The following is a 21,110-nucleotide window of genomic DNA, read 5'->3' as shown; positions in this document are numbered from 1 at the left end:
CTGCCATGTCACCCACAGGAGGCACCAGCGAGCCGGTTGAGGAGAACAGTGGATGAGTCAAAGACCAGCTGCCTGCTCCACCTCCATGCTGACCACCTCTACTACAAGAAGTTCAAGTCCGTTGAAGCGGTTGTGGCTCAGGTGACCGGTTCAAATCTGTTCTCATCATTTATCTTGGTTTGACTTTGACAAGATGTGGTGGTTTATATCTGGTACACACTTAGACAACAACTGTTCTTGATCTGCTGGTAGTCAAAAGGGTTAAAAACAAAGTGGCAATCACTTATAGCCATATTTCTCTCTACACAAAGAAGAGGCTCACCCCCCCCCCCCCCCCAGAGTGATGTCCTTAGATGCTGCTGATACCTGAGCTGCCCAATGTTTCAGTACCCAGAGAACACAATGTACTGCAGAGCATTTCCAGTGTAATGGAACATACAGCAGGAGCATCAAAACATAACAGGATTTCCTGACTTTACAAGCCTGCCCCTGTATACTGTGTCCTGGATTTTGGGAGCATGGTGCTGCAATCAAAGTTCACCTGATGTAATTCTCAGTCCCAGAATGAAACAAGTGAAGCTATATGCAGGAGGTGTCATTTTTGCTTTCAAAATACTTCAAATAGTGAACAAAAAGGGAATACTGAATTTAAATTAGTTTAATGCAAAATTTCCCTTAATTAAGCTAAACTGACCTAATATGAGCAGTCTGTACTAATCAGTTAGAGTCTGTTAACAGACGTCGTTGTAAAATATTTAAAGATCTCTGATTGAAGGAGCTGTTTGCTGGGACAAGGCAGGAATTTTGAGCTTGATTAAAACTTTTTTTCCGGCAGTTTTCCTCTAATGACCAACATTTAACGACTAAGAGAAAATTAGAGGAAAACTTTTTTTTTTAAGTAGTAGATTATTTACAATTGAGATATTCAACAATACTAAATAAAAGACCAAGCTGTTGCGAGGCAGAATAAAGCACCACATGCCAGTGTCTGGACAAGGGCAAGCAGCTGTCACATCACAGCAGTAAGGAACCTCCTCGCTCTCTGAGGACATGGTGGCACATGGATTGCAGACATTTGGCCAAATAAGGTCCAGGTGTAAAGGCCTGGCACGGGGCCACCAGTCCACAAGGTAAACAAGCAGGACCGGTCACCTCCTCTTCTTCCCTTCAGCTGAACCCAGCGGCCCCAGTATGTACCTTCAGCATAGAGTAACAACGTGCCACACCAAGGACAAGCTGCAGATATAGTTAAAAGTACACCATTGCAATGATGCAAACGGATTTGATCCGTTGCATTTAATTCCCTCTGTGAACTCTGAGGTGGTCATTACATTTAATAAGTCAAACATTTTTACCCCCATGTCCTGCGCTCTTAACCTTTGACCTTATTAAAGCAGCAAAACGTCTGCAGCGAGCCTCAGAGCTTCACTGAGGAGGAGTCGGTGGGTGAAAAAGTATTAGTTTGATCTTCAGAAGAATGCTCTTTTTTCAGCTCCAGTGGCACACAAACCACAATTTACAGATGCAAAGTTGATGAGTAAGAATGCATTTTTGATTTCCTGGTTAAACTTTGTTTTTGTGTTGACCTGCGGTGAACTCAGATTTGAGTGACATACTGGGCTAAAAACTGCGCGCCTGCATTGCCTCAGTGCCATGATAAAGATAACAATCTTTCTGTGTTGAAGTTTCTCTGTCTGAACAAAGCACTTGTCATTGGGGTCAGAGGTCACATGAGATGCTATCCTGATATTGAGTTCAGCCACATACTGGTATGAGAATCCAGTGACATAGCTTCAATATAAATACTTTTGTAATTCTCCTTAAATTACAACCAATAAACAGTATTTATTATTACATTCCATATTTGCTACGAATTAAAAACATCACAGATGTTTAATTTAATTTGATTATTTTCGGTTCAGTTTTGAACAAGTTTTACATTTGTAATGTTTTTAATTAAATCTCTGTAATCAAAACAAGGCCAGTTATTGAGTAACTATCCCTGTCATTAGCTGCGGCCACACTATTATTCTCTCTAGCGTTTTCCCTGCTGTTTGTCCTCTCATCACCTCCTTTAGATTCTTTCCACCTTAAACACACACACACACACACACACACACACACACACACACACACACACACACATAAACACACACACTTGCTGTTGTCTCTTCAGTGCCAGACCTTTGTTGCACCGGTTGAGAAAATACACTGTAAGTGATGCCGTGGTGTGATCTTTGAGTGTAAATAGACAAAATGCTGTTGTCACAATCTCTGCTGATCTGGTTTGAGTGTCACTTAATGCGTTTGAGGTGTTAGTATTTACATTTACGGATAATCCCTGCAGGATCTACTGTATGTTCATGTCCTGCTTTATGGTCTCAGACCTTCATATGTGACTGGTTTGCAAGAGTCTTTGTGAATGTGTGAACGGTTGTGCCACCCACGCTTGCGAACACTTTGTGGATCACCTCATTTTACGGATTACCTCACGTGGTCCATTAATAAATCATAATCAAAACGTGGTTGAGGATGTATGGGTTTAAACCATTGGATAGGTGGGGCAGTTCAGAGAGAGACAATATTGTCAAAAAGATAAAATGCTAAATCTACTTAAAATATTATTTTGTGATTCCGTCAGTTATTTTACTTCTTTCTGGTGCTACTGTGGCCCTGAGAACTCACTGCGGGAAAGATGACATCTTCACCAATTTCACAACAAAGTGTTTGTCAGTTTGCTGTCAGTTTTTTTTAAATGCTGAATATGTGATGTCACATTGGAGAACATAATATGTTCTTAATTTTATTGTGTTTTGTCAAGCTGTATGTGTTTTTCAAGATGCCACGTAAACTTCAGCCATCCAGCAACTACTCTGTACGAAGCAGGAGATGTCATTGATAGTTTTCTCCCATAAACGTAGGTTGCCTCCTACATACAAGCTGTGAATGACATCTATGACAAGGTGGACTTCGCTGGAATCAAGCTGGTCAACTTTAAAGTTAAATCCCTCCGCGTAAGATCCCTCTGCACTCAAGCAATGACTCGATTGTGCCACATCTTAGGGCTGTCACCATAACAGATTTTCACTACACGATTATTGCAGCCAAAAGAATTCACAATACCAATATTATGACAAAATGATTACATTTTTTTAATAAATAATAATAATGTTATCATTCAAAAACATCTTTAACTTTATATTGTTTGTTTTTTTCTTTTTTGGCAAATGAATTACACTCAAAATATAAGTGTATGGAGACTGAGAGAGTCTTTAACCATATTATTTACACAATGTTATCATATGTGTATTATTAACATGATATCAACATTTCATTTTTGGGGTGATGCACCTCAGATGCAGTTCTCTGATAACGCCATACATCAAATTTTTATTACACAAACACTTGAGATAAATGCATCAGATGGTGCATATGTGTGCCAGTGGGAGTCAAACTAGTACGGACTGTCAGCCTCAAGATTATTCAAAATGACTGACACACAATGCTAACTTTCTTAGCATTTTTTCTACTGTGCAGGAGGTATGTAAAGTGAGCTCCTTGTCTCATCTCTCTCCAGGTGATGACAGAGGAAGATAAAAACGATCCTCTGAACCCTTTGTACATCGGGTCTGAGAAATTGTTGAGTCTGTACTCCGAGAACAACTGGGGCAACTTCTGCCTGTCCTATCTGCTCACTAACAGAGACTACAGCGGAACGCTGGGGGTTGCCTGGGAGGGCAAAGTTGGTGAGTCAGACTCACTGTGACACGAATGCATGGAAATCACAAACACATGCACTCACACATACTGTATATATATACAGTGGTTTACATATTTGTCTTAGCGCAAATCCGTAAGGTGTCCTAAATTGTTCTGGCCTCCCCACATTAAAAACGACATGTTGCTGTGGTATTATGATTACTGCCATTACCTTGTTTTGCTTTGAGGACGATGCCATAAAACAGCAGGCTGATTAAGAACAGTAGTCAAACTGTAATTGTATTACTCAGACATATTGACGTTCAATGCAATTGTCAAGATGTCTTTTTCCCTTTATGTATCATTTCAAACAAACTCACTCTGTGCAGACAAACATTGTTCAAACTTATGTATAAAATGGTGCACAAGGAATTAAGAATATTTTCATTAGATGGAATATTATATAGTAGCCTTGAAATACAGTCTGGGGTTTACATTTTTAAACATATAGCTTGTGATACAGAGTAATAAATATTGTATGGTCAGACATTATGGAATTAGATCCTTTCAACAACATTAAAGCTACTAAAGAGCTTTATGGTTGTTGAAACATCCTGGAAACAACATGGGGAAAATGTATGTTAGTGGGTTAAATTGCCTTAACCTAAAACCTTCACATAAACTTAGCTTGAATTTAACTTTGTCAAAATAACTTTATTACTTCACCTTTAACAAAAATATTTGAACCATCACCCCCCAAAATATGTAGGAGTTAGTGGACATTAGAATACATTGAACAGAATATTACACATGCAATATTTATAGCCGTCTAACAGAAAGGACAAACTTGAAAGTTTGTGTTGAGAACACATGGCAGACTGAGCAGGAACGTGAAACAGATATGAGTCTGTCCACGATAAAAAATAGAGACATCCAACGTGAAATAATGTCTTGCTGCTCTGCCGCTGTTTAAATCTCTGAATGAAACTCTGTTGATCTGTCAAAGTGCAGCGTCGTCTCTGGCAAACAGGACTCTTAGGCCTTCATTTGACACAAGTTCGCTAGAGGCCACGTTCAACACTCCTAGACACACTCACAGTTTGCACAAAGCAGGTGTAAACACTGCACTACCTGTCTAGTTCATTAGTGGGGTCAGGTAAAGAGTTGCAGTAAAAATGCATGTAAGCCTCCCTTGGTTTTCCTGGATCTAATGATGTTGTGGCACACAGAGTTGCAGGATTAACAGCTCCTATTTCAGGCCTTTTATACAAGCAGTGTTTTGATTTGAGAGAACAAAAAACAAGACGTGAGTGAATTCCTCAATTAACAATCACCAATAATTTGCATTTAAAGCTGCCTGCTGTTAGACTGAACATCATTTGGAAATGCCATTTAGGGACTACATTGTGGACATATTTCATTATTAATTGTGTTATATACACAAAATATCTAAATGACATATCACATTTACAAAAAAATTGACAAATAAGCAAAAAATACAAAAACAAATACATCACACTCTTTTGCTGAGAATTAAGCGATAACACTTCTTTTTGTTCTTTTTAGAAGTGATGATTTGAATTATGCTCTTGTGAACTCACTTTTCAATTCAAATGTTTCCCCTTGGAAATATAGACGTGTACTGTCAGAGAAACTCACAAAGTAATGGTACTTAATAATAACTCTGATATCTGACATTTTATTAAAGAGCGATGTCCAAAATTTGCTACAAACAAAATTCACAAACTTTCTCAGTCAACTTATATATTTAGGGCATTATAGTTCCATGACCTAAATAGACAAATTAACTACAATGTAACTAATAAGCCACGTCTATCAGCTCTGGTGACAGACTCTCTATGTGTCGGAGGAAGTTGGACACGTATGTTGGTATGTTGGAATTACTGTGGTAAGAGGTTCTTCCTTCATGTTTCTATGACATTCACTCAGATGCTGCTTATGATTGGCTGAACTGAGGGGTGTGAGAGCAGACCACCACAATGACATGAACCTTTGACACACACACACACACACACACACACAATCACACAAACACACACACACCACTCCCAGACGTCTTAGTGAGGATTTCTGACTGCATTCCCCAGCTTGATCGCCATGGTGACATCTCACGTGAGGCACAAACACATTCATAGTGGCAGTGACATTGTTGTGACCTACTTTTACAATATCACAGTCTAGATGTCCAACAAGGTGATACATCTTGAAAAACGTTATGTCTCAAATCATTCAAAACATCTACAGAGCAAGGCAAGGCACTCCAGATACCCAAATGTATGTCACAAAGTTTTTTTAATGATATGTCCCCTTTAAGCAAAAGGGACAGATTTTCTGAAATGTATATATTACCATTAAGTTGGAGAATTATTTGCTGTCTATCCAATACATTTTCTTATTGAGCATGAGTCAAATTTTATCACAACTGATATCGACAAGAGCGAATACAACAAAATAAGTCTCAAGTTTAAATAAGTTGAACAAGACGCATTAGTGAGTAAATCCTATTAAAATTTGTATGAATCCTATTGAAATGTGTAATGTGAAGGTCAATGAACTCTGGAGACAAAGAGACCAGTGATGGAAAGTCATCGGCTTCAGTTATATTATAGAGAGCAAATCCACTGTACTTTTCTAAGAATTCTGATCGGTGCTATTAGGGGTCAACTCGCTCGGTGCGTCTGTTTTTGTTGTTAACACCAGATACACCCGAGGGTCCCCCATTTGGACGCAGAGTACATCAAAACTTAGAGAGTTTTGTGTTAAAAGTAACTGGCAGAGAACCCACGAAGAACGAATATAGTGATGTTATAGTTCTGCAGAAACCTCAGCGTCCTGGGAACAACATGAACTAGGTCACTTCTACATGAGACAAACACATCTCCCATCAGCCAAGCAAACAAATAACAAAATATCATAAATCATACTCGATATGACTGGGACAGACCGGAGAAAAAGGCTGCTACACTCCGTTAGCAACGTGCTACCTACGAACATGCAGCATGAAAAAGCACGAGCGCCTGACGGAGATTACGGACATAGTTTCCATTTCTCTCCCCGGTAAACCATCGCAGAGATATTCAGCTTCGAACACAAAAAGTCACACAGCTTTCATCGAATATTGTACTTACTTTTGGTCGAATCTCAGCGAAAAAATGGAATATCTCCGTACTTCCAACGCATGTTTGTCCAGCTGCTGGTGCTCCGTGTGAATCCGTTCGATTCGTGTCTCTCCGACACTCCTCGGATTCTTGGGAGGGTTGGAAGCTCAGCAAATCAGATTTCAGAGCTGGACCTTTTTGAGCTTTATTGGCTAATAGTGCTGTCAATCATCTAGCTTTCAATTCCAGGCAATTCTATTGGCTCCTACGGTTCGAAGGATGTCTCAATGGTGAAAATCGGAGAAGGGGGGCTGAGATACAGCCCTGAACAGAGAGTCGAAGCAGGATTTGACCTTAAACTAAATAACTAAAAAGGGCATAGAAAGAGCTTAAAACACTCAAAAAAGGTCCAATCTTCGGTCTATTGATTCAATGAACATCATGAGTGATACATAGAAGTGATATAGAGTGTTTTTGAATTTTAAAAATACTTTTTTATTCAAATATTGGAGTATTTGATCAGTTTTCTAATTTGAAATGCTCTATATTTCATAAATGTTTCACTGTATCTATGTATAGCTGTGTATATAGAGCCTATATCAGTTGTTCTAAGAGCCCAGCATATTAAAAGTCTTGGATACCCATACTTTCCAAAAAACAATACCCTAAAAGTGCTGTTTTTCAAGATCGAGCTTTTGAGTTTTCCAAGTTCTGCTGTGTTCCATCCTTATCTTATGTGAACCAGTAACATGTATTCTGATAGTTCCATGATTTTTCTCATCTCAAAAATATATTAAAAAAAAAAAAAAAAAAAAATATTTTTTTTTATACAATTAATTAGGTATTTCTTATCTTTATTCGAGCTGAGGCCTGCAAATAGGCCTCGTTAGGTGTTTTTCGAACACCTGGAATCCCCCCGTTTGTTTATCCAAAGAAAGACTGCCCCTTACTATTGTTTGTCTGCTCAGATTAAACCGTGTGAAAGACTGTGTGTGTGTGTGTGTGTGTGTGTGTGTGTGTGTGTGTGTGTGTGTGTGTGTGTGTGTGTGTGTGTGTGTGTGTGTGTGTGTGTGTGTGTGCTTTTATATGTTTGTGTATGATGTTATGTCATACCAAATATTCCTAGAAGCGTAATTCTGCGTAATTGTGTGTTGTTTCCTCCTGACGGTGAGTGTGTGCATTATGTGCAAGTGATCCGGAGGGTCGCTTGTTTCTCCGGACTGTGTTTTTCCAGCGAGCTAATAATAGGAGTCTTTCATTGCGACTCCTTTCTGTGGCGAAGACAAGAGGGAGGAGGGGACAAAATCGCAGCCCTTCTCTCCTCGCACTGCCAAAAACTACAGCGCAGTCCCTCCAAAGTAAGCTCTTTCTAGGAAACCCGGCTCCTTGAATAGCCCTGGGAGGCCATTTTAGGTCAAAAGCTGGGAATGCCAGAATTCTTGATTTGCATGGCTGGATTAAATATTTGTTAATATGAAACTGATGTCTTTATACTTTTAGCAGAGAGGAGTACAGTTAATGATGACAATTCCTCTAAGCTGAAAAAAATATATGTGCTGTCTAATTTGTTGAAAAAAAAGTTGTCATGTGATATCAAACACCAAGGGATAAAATAAAGTCTGATGCTGTATTGTTATTATTGGCAGCGTCCTTCACCCGACACATGACAGTAGCATAACTGTCTCCCTCCTATAGTACCTTCATTGTTTCTACAAAAACACATAAGGGGCACTGTTTTGATTTTTCAACCTCTAACGGTCCTTCACCGTCCCTGGACGTCACACTAACGCCCACTGTGTAACAAAAACATGCCGGTGGGCGGTTCAGATGCCCGCGCCTGATTCCCATATTTCTCAACAACTTCTGAACTCAGATTTCTCTGAAACTGGCGCTGAATATCTTTAACAGACGCACATCTCACTAGCCTTACCCCTGAAAATGGTAGTGCTGACCACATTGTGTAAGAGGTGTTACATAAAAGGCACGTGACTGCATGAGAGCTGCTGAGACCTCCAACCTAAACCTCACGTGTGCGTGAATGGAGGAAAACCAATAAAGAAGAGAGATCATGGACACATGAATCACTCCCACTGCAGCAGATTAAAAGAGTTGGTGGTAACAATAAGTTCAGACAGAATGATGATGTAAGAGCTTGACTAAAGATGGCTGTGTATGCTGTTAGGTAATAATTGGCCCATATGTGCTTTATAATAAGACCCCATTCAAGTGTAAGATGCCACAAATGGTCTTGTTGAACTACCTGAAGTCAAGTCTGACCGCTTTACTCAAATCCATGAGCTGCCTCTCTGAGGAACCCTATCATAGATGCTCGGTTTGACCAATGGAATTAGTTTCTGTTAAAGCACTCCTCTGGCTGGCCAGCTGGAAGATGATGTCACAACCCAGACACCCATCCATGAGAATGTGGCCAGCTGTTTGTAATTGTGGGAATGCCTGTCAGGGACGTTACGTAAACCCAAAGGCAGATTGAGACCATTGGAGGCCGAATGGCTCTGCAGGCTTTGATGTGAAACTAAAGAAGCTCAGCAGGTCCGTTGGTGTGTCTGTCCATACCTCCCAGACTGGGGCCTCAAAGGTTGACGCTTTAGTGGCTAAACATTGTTGGTTTAAAGTGTTTCCAGTAGCAAAAGGGCAATTCTGCAACCATACTGTACTGCAAAGTGACAAGGGGGTATGTTTACATTAGGTCTGACAAACTCTGCTTTTTTATATTGTATAATATTTACTTTAACTGTCATTTAACCTATACAACCTCAGTGGAAACCAAACTCCAGGTTTATCCTCTCATCTGTGTGCATTTCAGGTAACTGGGGAGGAATATGTTCAAAGCAGGCCCTGCATAAGGGCCGGCTCTCCACTCTGAACACAGGTCTGGTCACAATACAGAACTACGGACGGTTCCTGCCTCCTCGACAAGTCCAGCTGACCCTCGCTCATGAGCTCGGCCACAGCCTGGGTTCCCCGGTTAGTCGCAATCACTGAGTTTACAAAGTACTTAAAACATCTGTCTGATACTGAATGAAGAGGGGGTCTTCCAAAAATGTCTCAATCAAACACAATTTATCCCATTACATTCCCCTGATAATGTGAATTTATTTTTGTGCCCTGCATTCATATAATTTGTATGTAATATTTAAAACTATGATGCTTTAGCAGACGTAGAAAAAGAACCCAACTCAAACAAAAACAAAATCCAACTCAGATTTAAAGTTAAGAGTAGACAGTTGCAGATAGCTGTCCGTTGTCACTGAAACTGCACAATGTAGAGTCTGTTTCCCTTTAAATTATTGTTCATTAATAGTGGTTTACAGACATATCACTGGTAATGGTTGTTGTTTTAGGTGCTACATGATGTTTTAGGGGTAGTCCTTCAATCAGAGGATCGAAGGTTCAATCACCAGCTCCGCTAGTTCATGTCTATGTGTCCTTGGGCAGGGCAAGACACTTAACCCCAAATTACTCCCGCAGGCTGTGCCTGCTGTGAATGAATGAGTATGAATGGTGAGTTTGAATCCTGATGGGCAGGTGGCCCCTTGCATGGTAACCCCTGCCATCAGTGTATGAATGGGTGAATGATGACATGTACCGTTGAAGTGCTTTGAGTAGTCGGAAGATACAAGTACTATACAAGTACAAGTCCATTTACCATCCATTTACCAATGGCTTTAAAGGCTTTTTTCACAGCAGACATTCTTATGTTCCATTGGAGGATATTTACATGTCTAATACCATTTTGCATTGCAAAGTGTTCAGGATCCTGGTATTGGTATTGTGAAAGCTTGTTTAATCAATGGAGCCATCGACAATGTTATTAGTTACACCTGTGTTTGTATTTCAGATGTTTGCTGAACTTTACCAGTTTTACTCTGAACCCATTTTGGTGCTAGTGAATCAGGAATTCAAACACAGTCTAGTCTAACAAGAGCCCGCGTGGGTTGTGTACTGAATGCTAATTCAACATGACGAATCCCTGTGATTCAAAATGTAGACATAGCTCACGTATTTCAAGGCATACATGGTTGTTTGCACTGCACCGTAACAAATTTGCCTGTGAATGATTCACTTATGTGGGCATTAGAGACCTTGGCCCGTAGTGACTGGTTTGTTTCATAGATACTCTTGGCTCAGCCTCACTGGATAATCGGAAATAAGACAACAGGAAGATCTCTGATTTCTTTCTGCAAAGTTATTTTCATTTTTAACCTCTACTCCCACCAAAACAACACACAGTTGATGTAAACACACAGATGCAGGCAGCTGTGTCCTTGTCTTTTGGCCGCTAACACCTGCAACCTTTCTCCCAAAGCCCAAAATGCCAGCAGCGTTTTTCACCCTGCCCTTTGTTATTCACACTTGCACAGACCAAAGAGTCCTCTGGGGCCGTTCCTGACCAGATTAGTTCTGCTATGTCAGAACCTGAAGGCTTTTTATAAGTCAAACTATTGTAAATGATGGTGTCCTGGCTCCTGTGACAGGCATGTCTCATTGTTTCCAGGCTGGAAAAAACACATGAAGAGATCTTAGCACGGGATTCACCTGAGATTTGTAGCAAACACGGTGGCTCTTTACCCAGTTACCCTGGGTAAAGAGCTGCTTTGGCCTTTGGCCTACTTCCCTTGCAACCACACATTCATACAGTGGCTTTTAGAACTGTGGGCTATTGATCAATTTGCTGCTCAGGTGAAAGATAAATTGAAAAACAGTAAATAGAAACATCTATCTAATCCTGCTCCTTCTTTACATTTTATTCACTATTAGTTGCTACATTTCGTATACATATAACTGTAAATTAGGGCAGCAACTAACAATTATTTTTTAATCGATTAAGAATTATTTTGATTATTATTCATCATTTTGGCTATAAAATGTTCAAAAATAGTTAGAATCTAGATAGATAATAAATAAAGAGACTGTTAGAAATTATAAATTGTTAACAAGATAAATGCTTGACACAAAATACAGAACAGTGATTACAAGCCACAGCATTAGGTTTAGAAAAGACTTGACTTCTTGATGGGTTGTTTATCCTAAAATTGCATCTTAGTCTGTTGTAACAACATCTGTAAAACCACTACAGGTGTTCAAGAAGTTAACAGGAAGGTCAGGAAATCTGCAAATTGACACAGTAAAGTACCATACTTGCCTGTTCCTCCTTTTCATACTGCTTCCCACTGTTTCGGTTGTTATGACTGCAGCAGTAAATGTTAATTCCAATGTGAAACCAAATGGCACGAACAAATAACAATACAAACAAAAATAAATCTGCTATTCTTTTAAAACCACAACAACATCTGCTGTGAAAGGCAGTTTTGTTAACCCCAATGCAGCAGATACTGACAGATACAGTGAAGACTATATAATTTCGTCCTCTAAACTAATCACGAACAGATGCAGAAATACTTTAAAACATGACCACGAACATGATCAAAACATGTTCCATGTTCATTTCGAGGCTAACCCGACCCTTGGTCTCTTATTAATTCACCGGTGAGTTTTTTGTCCAGAAAACACCAGCTCTACAAAATGCTTCACAAATACACCTCTGACCGCAGCAGGAGCAGTTCTCTGTTCTTTTCTCACTGTGACATGGCATTCCTTGTCTGTTTCATGGTCATCAGATATCAGGGAAATCTTTTGACTGCAAAAAGGATACATTTGGTTATTTGGAAATATAACAAAGATATTAAAGTTACAGAAAAGTGTCATCTGTCAAATAACTGTCCATGAACATCACTGAAAACATTTTTACTGTCTGCGATGATGACCTTTAACAAATGGTTTCAGCTTGATCATTTGTTTCCCTTTGCTGTTTCTACCTACGGCTGAGCACTTTTAATGGAAATGTCCAAAAAACTGCTTATTCCATTTGCTCAGTGTGTAGATACATAATAAGTCCAGAAAAACACAGAAATTAAAAGTCAATTTCTGATGTTTTGTGCGTGTTCCAGCACGATAAGGGCTCAAACTGCGGGAACCTCGGCTCCAGCGGTGGCAAAGGCAGGTATCTGATGTTCCCTGAAGCCACAGACAAGGTGCGTGAAAACAACGATAAGTTCTCGCACTGCAGCATCGAACACATCAGCGAGATCCTGAAGCTGAAGAAGGATGACTGCTTTGTGGGTGAGGAAAAAAAGATCAGACAGTGTCCACATGCATGTTGCCTGCTAAGTTGGGGGCCAGATGTGTGAATTAGTCACTGTAAATAATTATACATTCTGTCTGTGTTTACTTGTGTGTGTTTATTTGCATGCCTGCTCTTTCTGGCCAGTCAATGATCAGCCCATCTGTGGAAACCAGATTGTCGAGGAAGGCGAGGAGTGTGACATTGGTCACAACGACACCGACCTCTGCTGCTTTAGCGCTAAGCACCCTGTAGGAGTCCAGTGTCGCCTCAAGCCTGGTAAAGCCTGCAGGTACACAGACCAGTAGAGTCTGCATGAAAGCACCAAGCATTGAAATTTACACATGTCTAATGACATGAAATGCTGCATCTGCATGCAGACTTGTTGTAACATGTCCAGTGTATTGTTTTTAATTATTTTTTCTCTTTCATCGTTTTTAATTGAAGCAGCACACCACATTCATCGAAGCTATTTTGTTGATGTTCTATTTTCTCGGTGCGTCCTTTGTTTTGTTTTTATGTGGCTTTCATGTTTATCCGTCACCCTGGCTCTTTGTGTACAATGCTTTCACTCAGTCCGAGTCAGGGCATGTGCTGCGGTCACGACTGTGGGTTTAAGCCTGCGGGTCAGACCTGCGATGAGGAGACAGACTGTCAGAGAGAGGCTGTGTGTTCAGGCTTCGCCCCACTTTGCCCCCAGCCAAGCGCCAAGGAAAACCTCACAGTCTGCAGTCAGGACACGCGTGTCTGCCTGAAAGGGGTGAGGCAGCCACAGCACCGCATGACTCAATATGTTTTAGCTACATTACCCAACAAGCCAACATTTGCAAAGTGTACAGTGATGTTGCAAAGCTGGTCCTGAAAAGAAAAATCATTATGTTTCAGAGTTCATTCTTGACCTTGGAAACAATCGCACCATAAGGTCCCTATAGTAGTTGTTCTGGAGCTTTCAATCTTATTACATGATCTTCACCAACAGAGTTTGCTCACTTAACTCTGAGAAACTCACTAAAACATTTATTATTATTATTTATTAAAACAATCCTCATATTCTGTATTTGGTCAAAACCACATTATGATGATGTGAGGTAATGTAAACCTTTTCAAATCAATCTGTGTTTAACTGCATTATCACACAGTAACAATGTGGAAAATGAATGGTGCAAAAGGCTCCCTTGAACTGTAGGAATATCACCTGCATTCAAATACAGTATGTTTAGCAAAAATGTTACATGATTTGTAGTTGAAGAGCAACTAAACAACGGCTGACGGTGTTAGTTGTTTAACTTAATGGTTTAACTTTTCAGCCCGCTGCAGTGATGTAGAGCTGCACTACAGGGTGTGTCAGTACACTGTGACATCACTGTTGGGTGTGGTTACAAGGTGTAGTAACAAATCACACTGCACAACCACAACAGCCATCAATGATTCTGCTTGTGGTCAGGAGTGAGAAACTTTCAAATAGTAAGGGCAGTGAAACAATACATTTTAGTCTAATAAAGTTACTTTTGAATGAGGTTCTTTAAAACCTTAAAGTGACTATAACATTAATTGGAATACCTACAAGCATTTCATTGGTTTATTGTAGTTAGAAATAAGTTCTAGCTATTAATAGGTTATTGTTATCAAGAAACAAATTCAGTGTCATGGGAAGTATTTAGATATCAGCTAACATGACAAACAAACGCATACCATTTTCTGGTTTCAATCAAATGTTTCATCCAATAAGTGTGCTCAGGGGCCACTCTATTTGTACACAAACACACTATTACAACTCAACATTACTAAGAAAAGATCTGATCCAATTCATTTTTTCTCAAGACAATAGTCTGTGACTCCATAAATGTTTTTCCTTGACCAGATTTTCTCCTTTGTTAAACGCATTCTGAGTATTGGTAATTGACGATGTCCTCTTAGCAGGAGAGCCAAGGAATTCATTCCAGCTGTGAATGTTGTTCTGGATATATATTGCTCCCCAGAGGTGCCAAGTGTGCAAACCTCTGACGATCTCATCTAGGAACATTGATCATAACAACTAGAGTAAAGGAATGCAATAATGACAATGGAGTTTTAGTTATCGTCTTCAAATCAATCGTAAATTATTTCAACTGACTTACTCTGTACAAATAAACAGTTGAATCCTAATTTTGGTTCAGTTCCTCAAAACACCATCTTCGTCTTCATTTCAGCCTTTTGAAGAAAATCATGTATAAAGCTGTGGTGCTACTGATTCCCCAGATTTCAGGTAATCTGGAAGAAGCCTGAGAACCAGTTCCCAACCATTATAAAATAAATATTTACATAAAGAAACAAATCTCACAAGTGCCTTCACAATGAAAAGATGCCTCTTTAAGGAACAAATGCAACTTCAGTAACAAAATGTGTGAGTTTCAATGAAAACAAACCAATTAACAAAATAAAGCCTGTGGGCAAAAAGTAATCGTTTACAGCAAACTTGCACAAATTCTTTTATATTCCAGATTGGTGTCAGACTGCTCAAAAACACCCTCAATGAGAAGAGTAAAGACAGCAAAGAAGCAAAAAAGGGCCTTAAAATTTAAGAGTTTCTGTCTGAATATGATAAAATCAGGTCAGCATGACTTCAAGGATCAGAATGTCTTGGGTGCCTAATCCCCCACCTCTCTTAAACCCTAAGAAAGGGCGTCGTCACTCTCTGATTGGTCAAGAGGGGAACGGCACCAAGCTGTTCTCAATTCTTAATTAGGATACAGAGTCCTCACATCCTGTGCAACAGGTGACCTGAATAACCATCCAATCAACTCAGGGGGATTATGATGTTCAGCTAAATTCAATTGTGAAAAGGTAAATGACAGCAGGTAGCCAAGAATGAGCTATTGCTACAAAGCCTCATGTGAAGTAAATTACTCACATTACAAATAATTAAACTGTCAGGAATGTGATCCCAAAGACTACGTAAATACAAAACTATTAATGCAATTGTTCAGTGAAATGCAAAATAACCAAACACAGATATGATATCAGGAAGCATTAAGGAAATACACATTTCTATTTGTGTGACATTTTTGTCTGATGAATGTCTTAAAGCTACAGTTTGCAACATTAGTAAAAATAACTTTGTCATATTTGCTCAAACTGACACAATATCCCACAAACAGTAGTTCATGGGGCAGGTAATCTGAGAAAAAGTCTGGTTACTCTGCCTCTTTTTATTTTCATATCATTCAGAGATGAGTGGAAAGGAATGGATGCCTGGAACCGAGGCTAGAACACATACTACTTTTACCTATACTTGCTAAACCTCCCAAAAATAAAGAAAGTATGCTGATAAGCTCAACTTCTTCAGCTTTATCCAGAACCAGGGATGTTTAAACTTTACAACGTCTTCTTCTCAATGAGTGTCGGGTTCTCTCTGCAGGTCTGTGCTGAGTCTGTGTGTGTGAAGCACAGTCTGCAGCAGTGCGACTGTCCAGGAGACTACATGAAGGAGAAATGCCACATGTGCTGCCAGCAGCCCGGTAACTACAGGCCAATGTGTCCTCTACCACTGAGGAATGTGTTTACACTTTTTGTCCTAACATGTCAGCCTGTGTCAATTTGAGGTTACTTTATTGTTTTCCAATAGATGACCTCAAAACGATCACAAGAGACATAATCTGACATGATGGTCCGTCCCAGATGATTGATATGATGAAGGCAATTTGTTTTTCAAATTCCTTTTCTTTTAGTTTTGTTTTTGTTTGCAGAAAATGTACCGTAGTCAGACATTTTTCAATTATATACACAGTGGCTTTGATACTGTATATGATATGTATTATAGTATATCTAATGTGTTTCAATGGCAGGTAAGCCTGAGACATGTGCCAGCACTACCTCCTCCGTGCTGTCCCGTTACTTCCAGAGGACGGCGTTGCCGTTGGTCGGCGGGGCTCCGTGCTCAGGGAACCGGGGGTACTGCGACAAATTCCATGTGTGTCGTCTGCTGGATGCAGATGGCCCCATCGCAAGACTGAAAAACTCCTTCCTCAATTTGGATGACTTCGACGACATAGCAGAGTGGATGAAGGTGAATTATGATTAGTTTTATATGATTAGTTTAATAACATATAAGATAACAGCATAATGTAAAATAATGTTGGGTGATGCTGTAAATCAGAATCAGAATCAGAAACGCTTTATTGCGTTACACATAGTACGTTACACATACAGGGAATTTGGCTTGGTGATTGGTGCTTAACAATAAACACATAAAATAAAAATAATACAAAATAAAGGTGAAGAACAGCTAATATGGATGTCATCACATAAGTGAAACTAAAAGGAAGCGCTCTCATAGCGGCATTTTCAGCCACTGTACACTACCTGTTCAGCACTTAGCGACAAAGTTAGCAACTAGCTAGTCAACATAGTAGAGCAATTACCAGCTAAAGAGCCAGATATTTCCCTCAGGTGTTGGTAGAGACCAAATACACGCTTCACTTACAGACCTTAAATGCGCTTTATTCAAATTTAGAGCACATTGAATCCACACGGCTCTCAACATGGTGACGGCTGAGCTCGCGGCTTGCAGCTTACTGTGCTAAAAGCGCTAATAGTGCAAACAACGGCAACAGCGCTGACAGAGCTAACAGTGTTTGTAGAAGGAAGAGTGACTTTTATTCTCTGTTAGAGTTTAGGCTACTCCTCTATGTCTTTACTTAGCAAATAGTTGTTAATGTTGCTACATTAATGCTCTGAGAGGTTGTTTAGCAATAGTTTCATCATTTAACTTTGAAGGTATCCTGCTGAGTTTTTGACCTAGTGGCACTGTGGAGTAATGTTTTGGTGAGCAAGTCCTTCTATAGTTTTAATTGTGCTGTACATTTAAGTTGTCTGCAGCAGGCTGTAACAGCTGCTGGTGATAATGCCCCTAAAAGGCATACAGAATGTGAATGTAAACAAGTCTGTATTTGTTTACAATGAAAGCTCGACATTGTTTATCAAATCAGTGTTTCAGTTACCAGATTCTTTCAAAAACCTAATACTAGACTTTAATAAGTTATTTTACTTTCTTTTACTACTTTTTAAAAATAAATGTTAGTGTCTTATTGTACAAATGCACATAGCTATAAATCAATCAGTTCTTTATTCATTTTAAAGGACATAAAGTTGCTCCACTGACTCAAATGACCTGATCAATGGCTTTCTGGCCATCAGGTCAAACAGTACACAAAATGATAATTTGCTGTATTCTATGGCTGTGGATGTCGTCTTTGTTAAGAGGCAGCAGATGTTTGCTTGATGTGACATCCTCAGCTCAGTGTGTTTGTTAAACTTCCTGCCCTGATGTTCAGCTGTCTTCGATGTTTCAGTCGTTGCTGCCTTTGAGGATTAGTTCCTCATGACAGCGCGGATAATCAGGAATGAATTTGGGTTAAAGACCAGCTCTCCGTTTCACTGGAGACAGAAATTATCCCTCAAGTCAGGAACCAGTGTGTTGTTTTATCTCACCTACAGCACAGACTCATTTTCTAATGTAGAGAGCTGCAAAGTAAAGAAGAAAACAGTCAATAACGGTGTGCAAAGGTTTGTTGTTCACGAAATATGAGATAGTTATTGATAATTCAAAGAGCTCAATGTGGGAAATGTAGAGAAATAATTGGAAAAACATGGATTTCAATATTAGTATTGAACTCATCCTTCAGTATACTGTACACCACACTAGAGATCATGTAAAAAAAAAATGCAGGTTCAGAAGTTGAACCAAGAATTGGACACTGGATACTTAACATGAATTTACTTATACTGCCAACATCAGAACCAGATTTTTTTGCATCTCTCTTGATGTACTTACACATAAATACAATAACAGCTAGGAACAAGGACAACAAAGCTGGACAGATAAAGGTAAAGAATAGACAGGACAAGTAGAGAAGAAAACAATCAGTGTTTACATACATATTTAATAAATATATATATATATATATATATTAAAAACAATCAATTAAAATCATTAAAACTAAAAAACAATCAATGACCAACAATAGAATAAAAATAAAATGTTTATGTACAAGTCGTGTGTTTTGTGAGCTGTAACAATACAAAGAGGATAGGAGTTCAAATGAATCTAAACTACACTGCAATGTTTTGCTGTTGCAGATAACAGCACATATTGTATGTGGGTCAACCGTACGAGTTTATAGATATTATTGTGCAAGCAAAATTACATTTTGAATTAGAGTTACAATGACTAGTCATTTATTAAGTCAATAGACAGATCTGCAACAGCATCATCGTTGAAGTTCAAGAAAAGAATATTGAAAATATTCTCTGGTTCGAGCTTTTCAAATGAGATGATTCGAAAACAAGATATGTGAAGACGTTAAGTATTCTGTCTTGGGATGTAATGCTATGTCAATTTGAATTGTTTGTTGTATATCCTGTAACCCCAAAAAGCTGCTTCAATCTACAGTGCTGTGAAAAAGTATTTGCCCCCTTCTTGGTTTCTTATTTGTTTGCATATTTGTTACACTTAAATGTTTCAGATCATCAAACTAATTTTGATATTAGACAAAGATAACCTGAGTAAATACAAAATGCAGTTTTTAAATGATGATTTAATTTATTAAGGGAGAAAAGCTATCCAAACCTACTTGGCCCTATGTGAAAAAGTAATTGCCCCCTAAACCTAATAACTGGTTTTGCCACCCTTGGCGGCAACAATTGCAATCAAGCGTTTGCAATAACTGGCAATGAGTCTTTCATGTCGCTGTGGAAGAATTTTGGCCCACTCTTCTTTGCAGAATTGTTTTAATTCAGCCACATTAGATGGTTTTTGAGCATAAAACAGCTTGTTTAAGGTCAGGCCACAGCATCTCAATCAGATTTAAGTTCGGACTTTGACTAGGCCAATCCAGAACCTTCATTTTGCTTTTTTGAGCCATTCAGAGGTGGACTTGCTGGTGTGTTTTGGATCATTGTCCTGCTGCACAACACAAGTGCGCTTGAGCTTGAGGTCACAAACTGATGGCCGGACATTCTCCTTCAGGATGTTCTGGTAGAGAGCAGAATTCATGGTTCCATCAATTATGGCAAGTTGTCCAGGTCCTGAAGCTGCAAAGCAGCCCCAGACCATCACACTACCACCACCATTTTTGACTGTTAGTATGATGTTGTTTTTATCAAGGGGGGGCAATTACTTTTTCACATAGGGCCAAGTAGGTTTGGATAGCTTTTCTCCCTTAATAAATGAAATCATCATTTAAAAACTGCATTTTGTATTTACTCGGGTTATCTTTGTCTAATATTAAAACAAAATTGATGATTTGAAACATTTAAGTGTGACAAATATGCAAAAAAATCAGAAACCAGGAAGGGGGCAAATACTTTTTCACAGCACTGTAATTTAAGGGGCTGATGTTTTTAGTTCATGTCAACAGTAATCCAAACTCACATCCAATATTCATATTTATCCACTGCAGGTTTATTGGTGGGCCATCCTGCTGGCTATCCTGACGCTGTCTGGAGTGATGGGCGGCACCGTCTGCCTCTGTGGCCACAAGCTGGACACCAGCGACTTGGAGTGACCTCTGACTTTTGGTCATCATTGGGAATATGCAGTATTTTCATTCAAGCCAAACAAAGTCATTAGGATTCATTCATCTGGGATTTTTAAGTGTCAAAGTCACATTGAAGAGATTGAACTTTGTTCCATAAACAGTGTGTGATCTGCAGGTGGTGACCTGTGACGACACTTACACCTGCTCAACGCCTCTCACGCTCTTTTGGTAACTGATATCTTTGTGCGTCACTATGCATCTGCCATTTCTTTTCCTCTTGTCACTTGTCTGTTCCCAGTTCAACAAGCGGCCTGAATGCTGTCATTTGCATTGCATGTTTAACAAACTAATAAAGTCAATAAAGTCACTGTCAACATGTCTGTAATCTCAAAGAGTACTTGTTTACTATTTATGATTTACAGTAAAGATACTAAGTATATTATTAAATATATTCACTTAGTTACTGTACTGTACAAATTTCTACTTCTATTGCTATTTGCTTCAGAGCATTGTTGTAACAGTTCTGAAATTTCAATTACTATTTATTTTATTTTAGTATTGAGTTTAGTTTGTTTTCAGAATGCTTTTGCTATTTTTCCTTTATTTATAGTTTACAGTTATAATGTTTATTAT

At 39.1% G+C, this 21,110-nt stretch overlaps 1 protein-coding gene across 3 annotated transcripts in view; it reads left to right on the top strand.

Moving 5' to 3' along the window:
* Window positions 1-20,839, top strand: part of si:ch1073-396h14.1 (disintegrin and metalloproteinase domain-containing protein 10) — a 29,451-nt gene extending 8,612 nt beyond the window's left edge. For 2 of the 3 annotated variants that reach the window (XM_068707099.1, XM_068707098.1), the window contains 10 exons: window positions 19-141; window positions 2,922-3,014; window positions 3,578-3,746; window positions 9,643-9,803; window positions 12,788-12,959; window positions 13,108-13,252; window positions 13,537-13,720; window positions 16,358-16,457; window positions 16,785-17,005; window positions 20,400-20,839. In XM_068707099.1, coding sequence (XP_068563200.1) covers window positions 19-141; window positions 2,922-3,014; window positions 3,578-3,746; window positions 9,643-9,803; window positions 12,788-12,959; window positions 13,108-13,252; window positions 13,537-13,720; window positions 16,358-16,457; window positions 16,785-17,005; window positions 20,400-20,504 — 1,473 coding nt within the window. In that variant the 3' untranslated portion in view covers window positions 20,505-20,839. Of the gene's footprint in view, window positions 1-18; window positions 142-2,921; window positions 3,015-3,577; window positions 3,747-9,642; window positions 9,804-12,787; window positions 12,960-13,107; window positions 13,253-13,536; window positions 13,721-16,357; window positions 16,458-16,784; window positions 17,006-20,399 lie in introns of those variants that run through there. The other variant, XM_068707100.1, reaches the window with a different exon arrangement.
* The last annotated feature ends 271 nt before the right edge of the window (window positions 20,840-21,110 follow it).

The sequence above is a fragment of the Cebidichthys violaceus genome, unplaced genomic scaffold, assembly GCF_023349555.1.
Source record: "Cebidichthys violaceus isolate CVI_PGR_0920_01 unplaced genomic scaffold, fCebVio1.0.p SCAF_13, whole genome shotgun sequence".
NCBI lineage: Eukaryota > Metazoa > Chordata > Actinopteri > Perciformes > Stichaeidae > Cebidichthys > Cebidichthys violaceus.
Note: the sequence above shows the minus strand (reverse complement) of the source record. Positions and strands in the feature narration are given on the sequence as shown.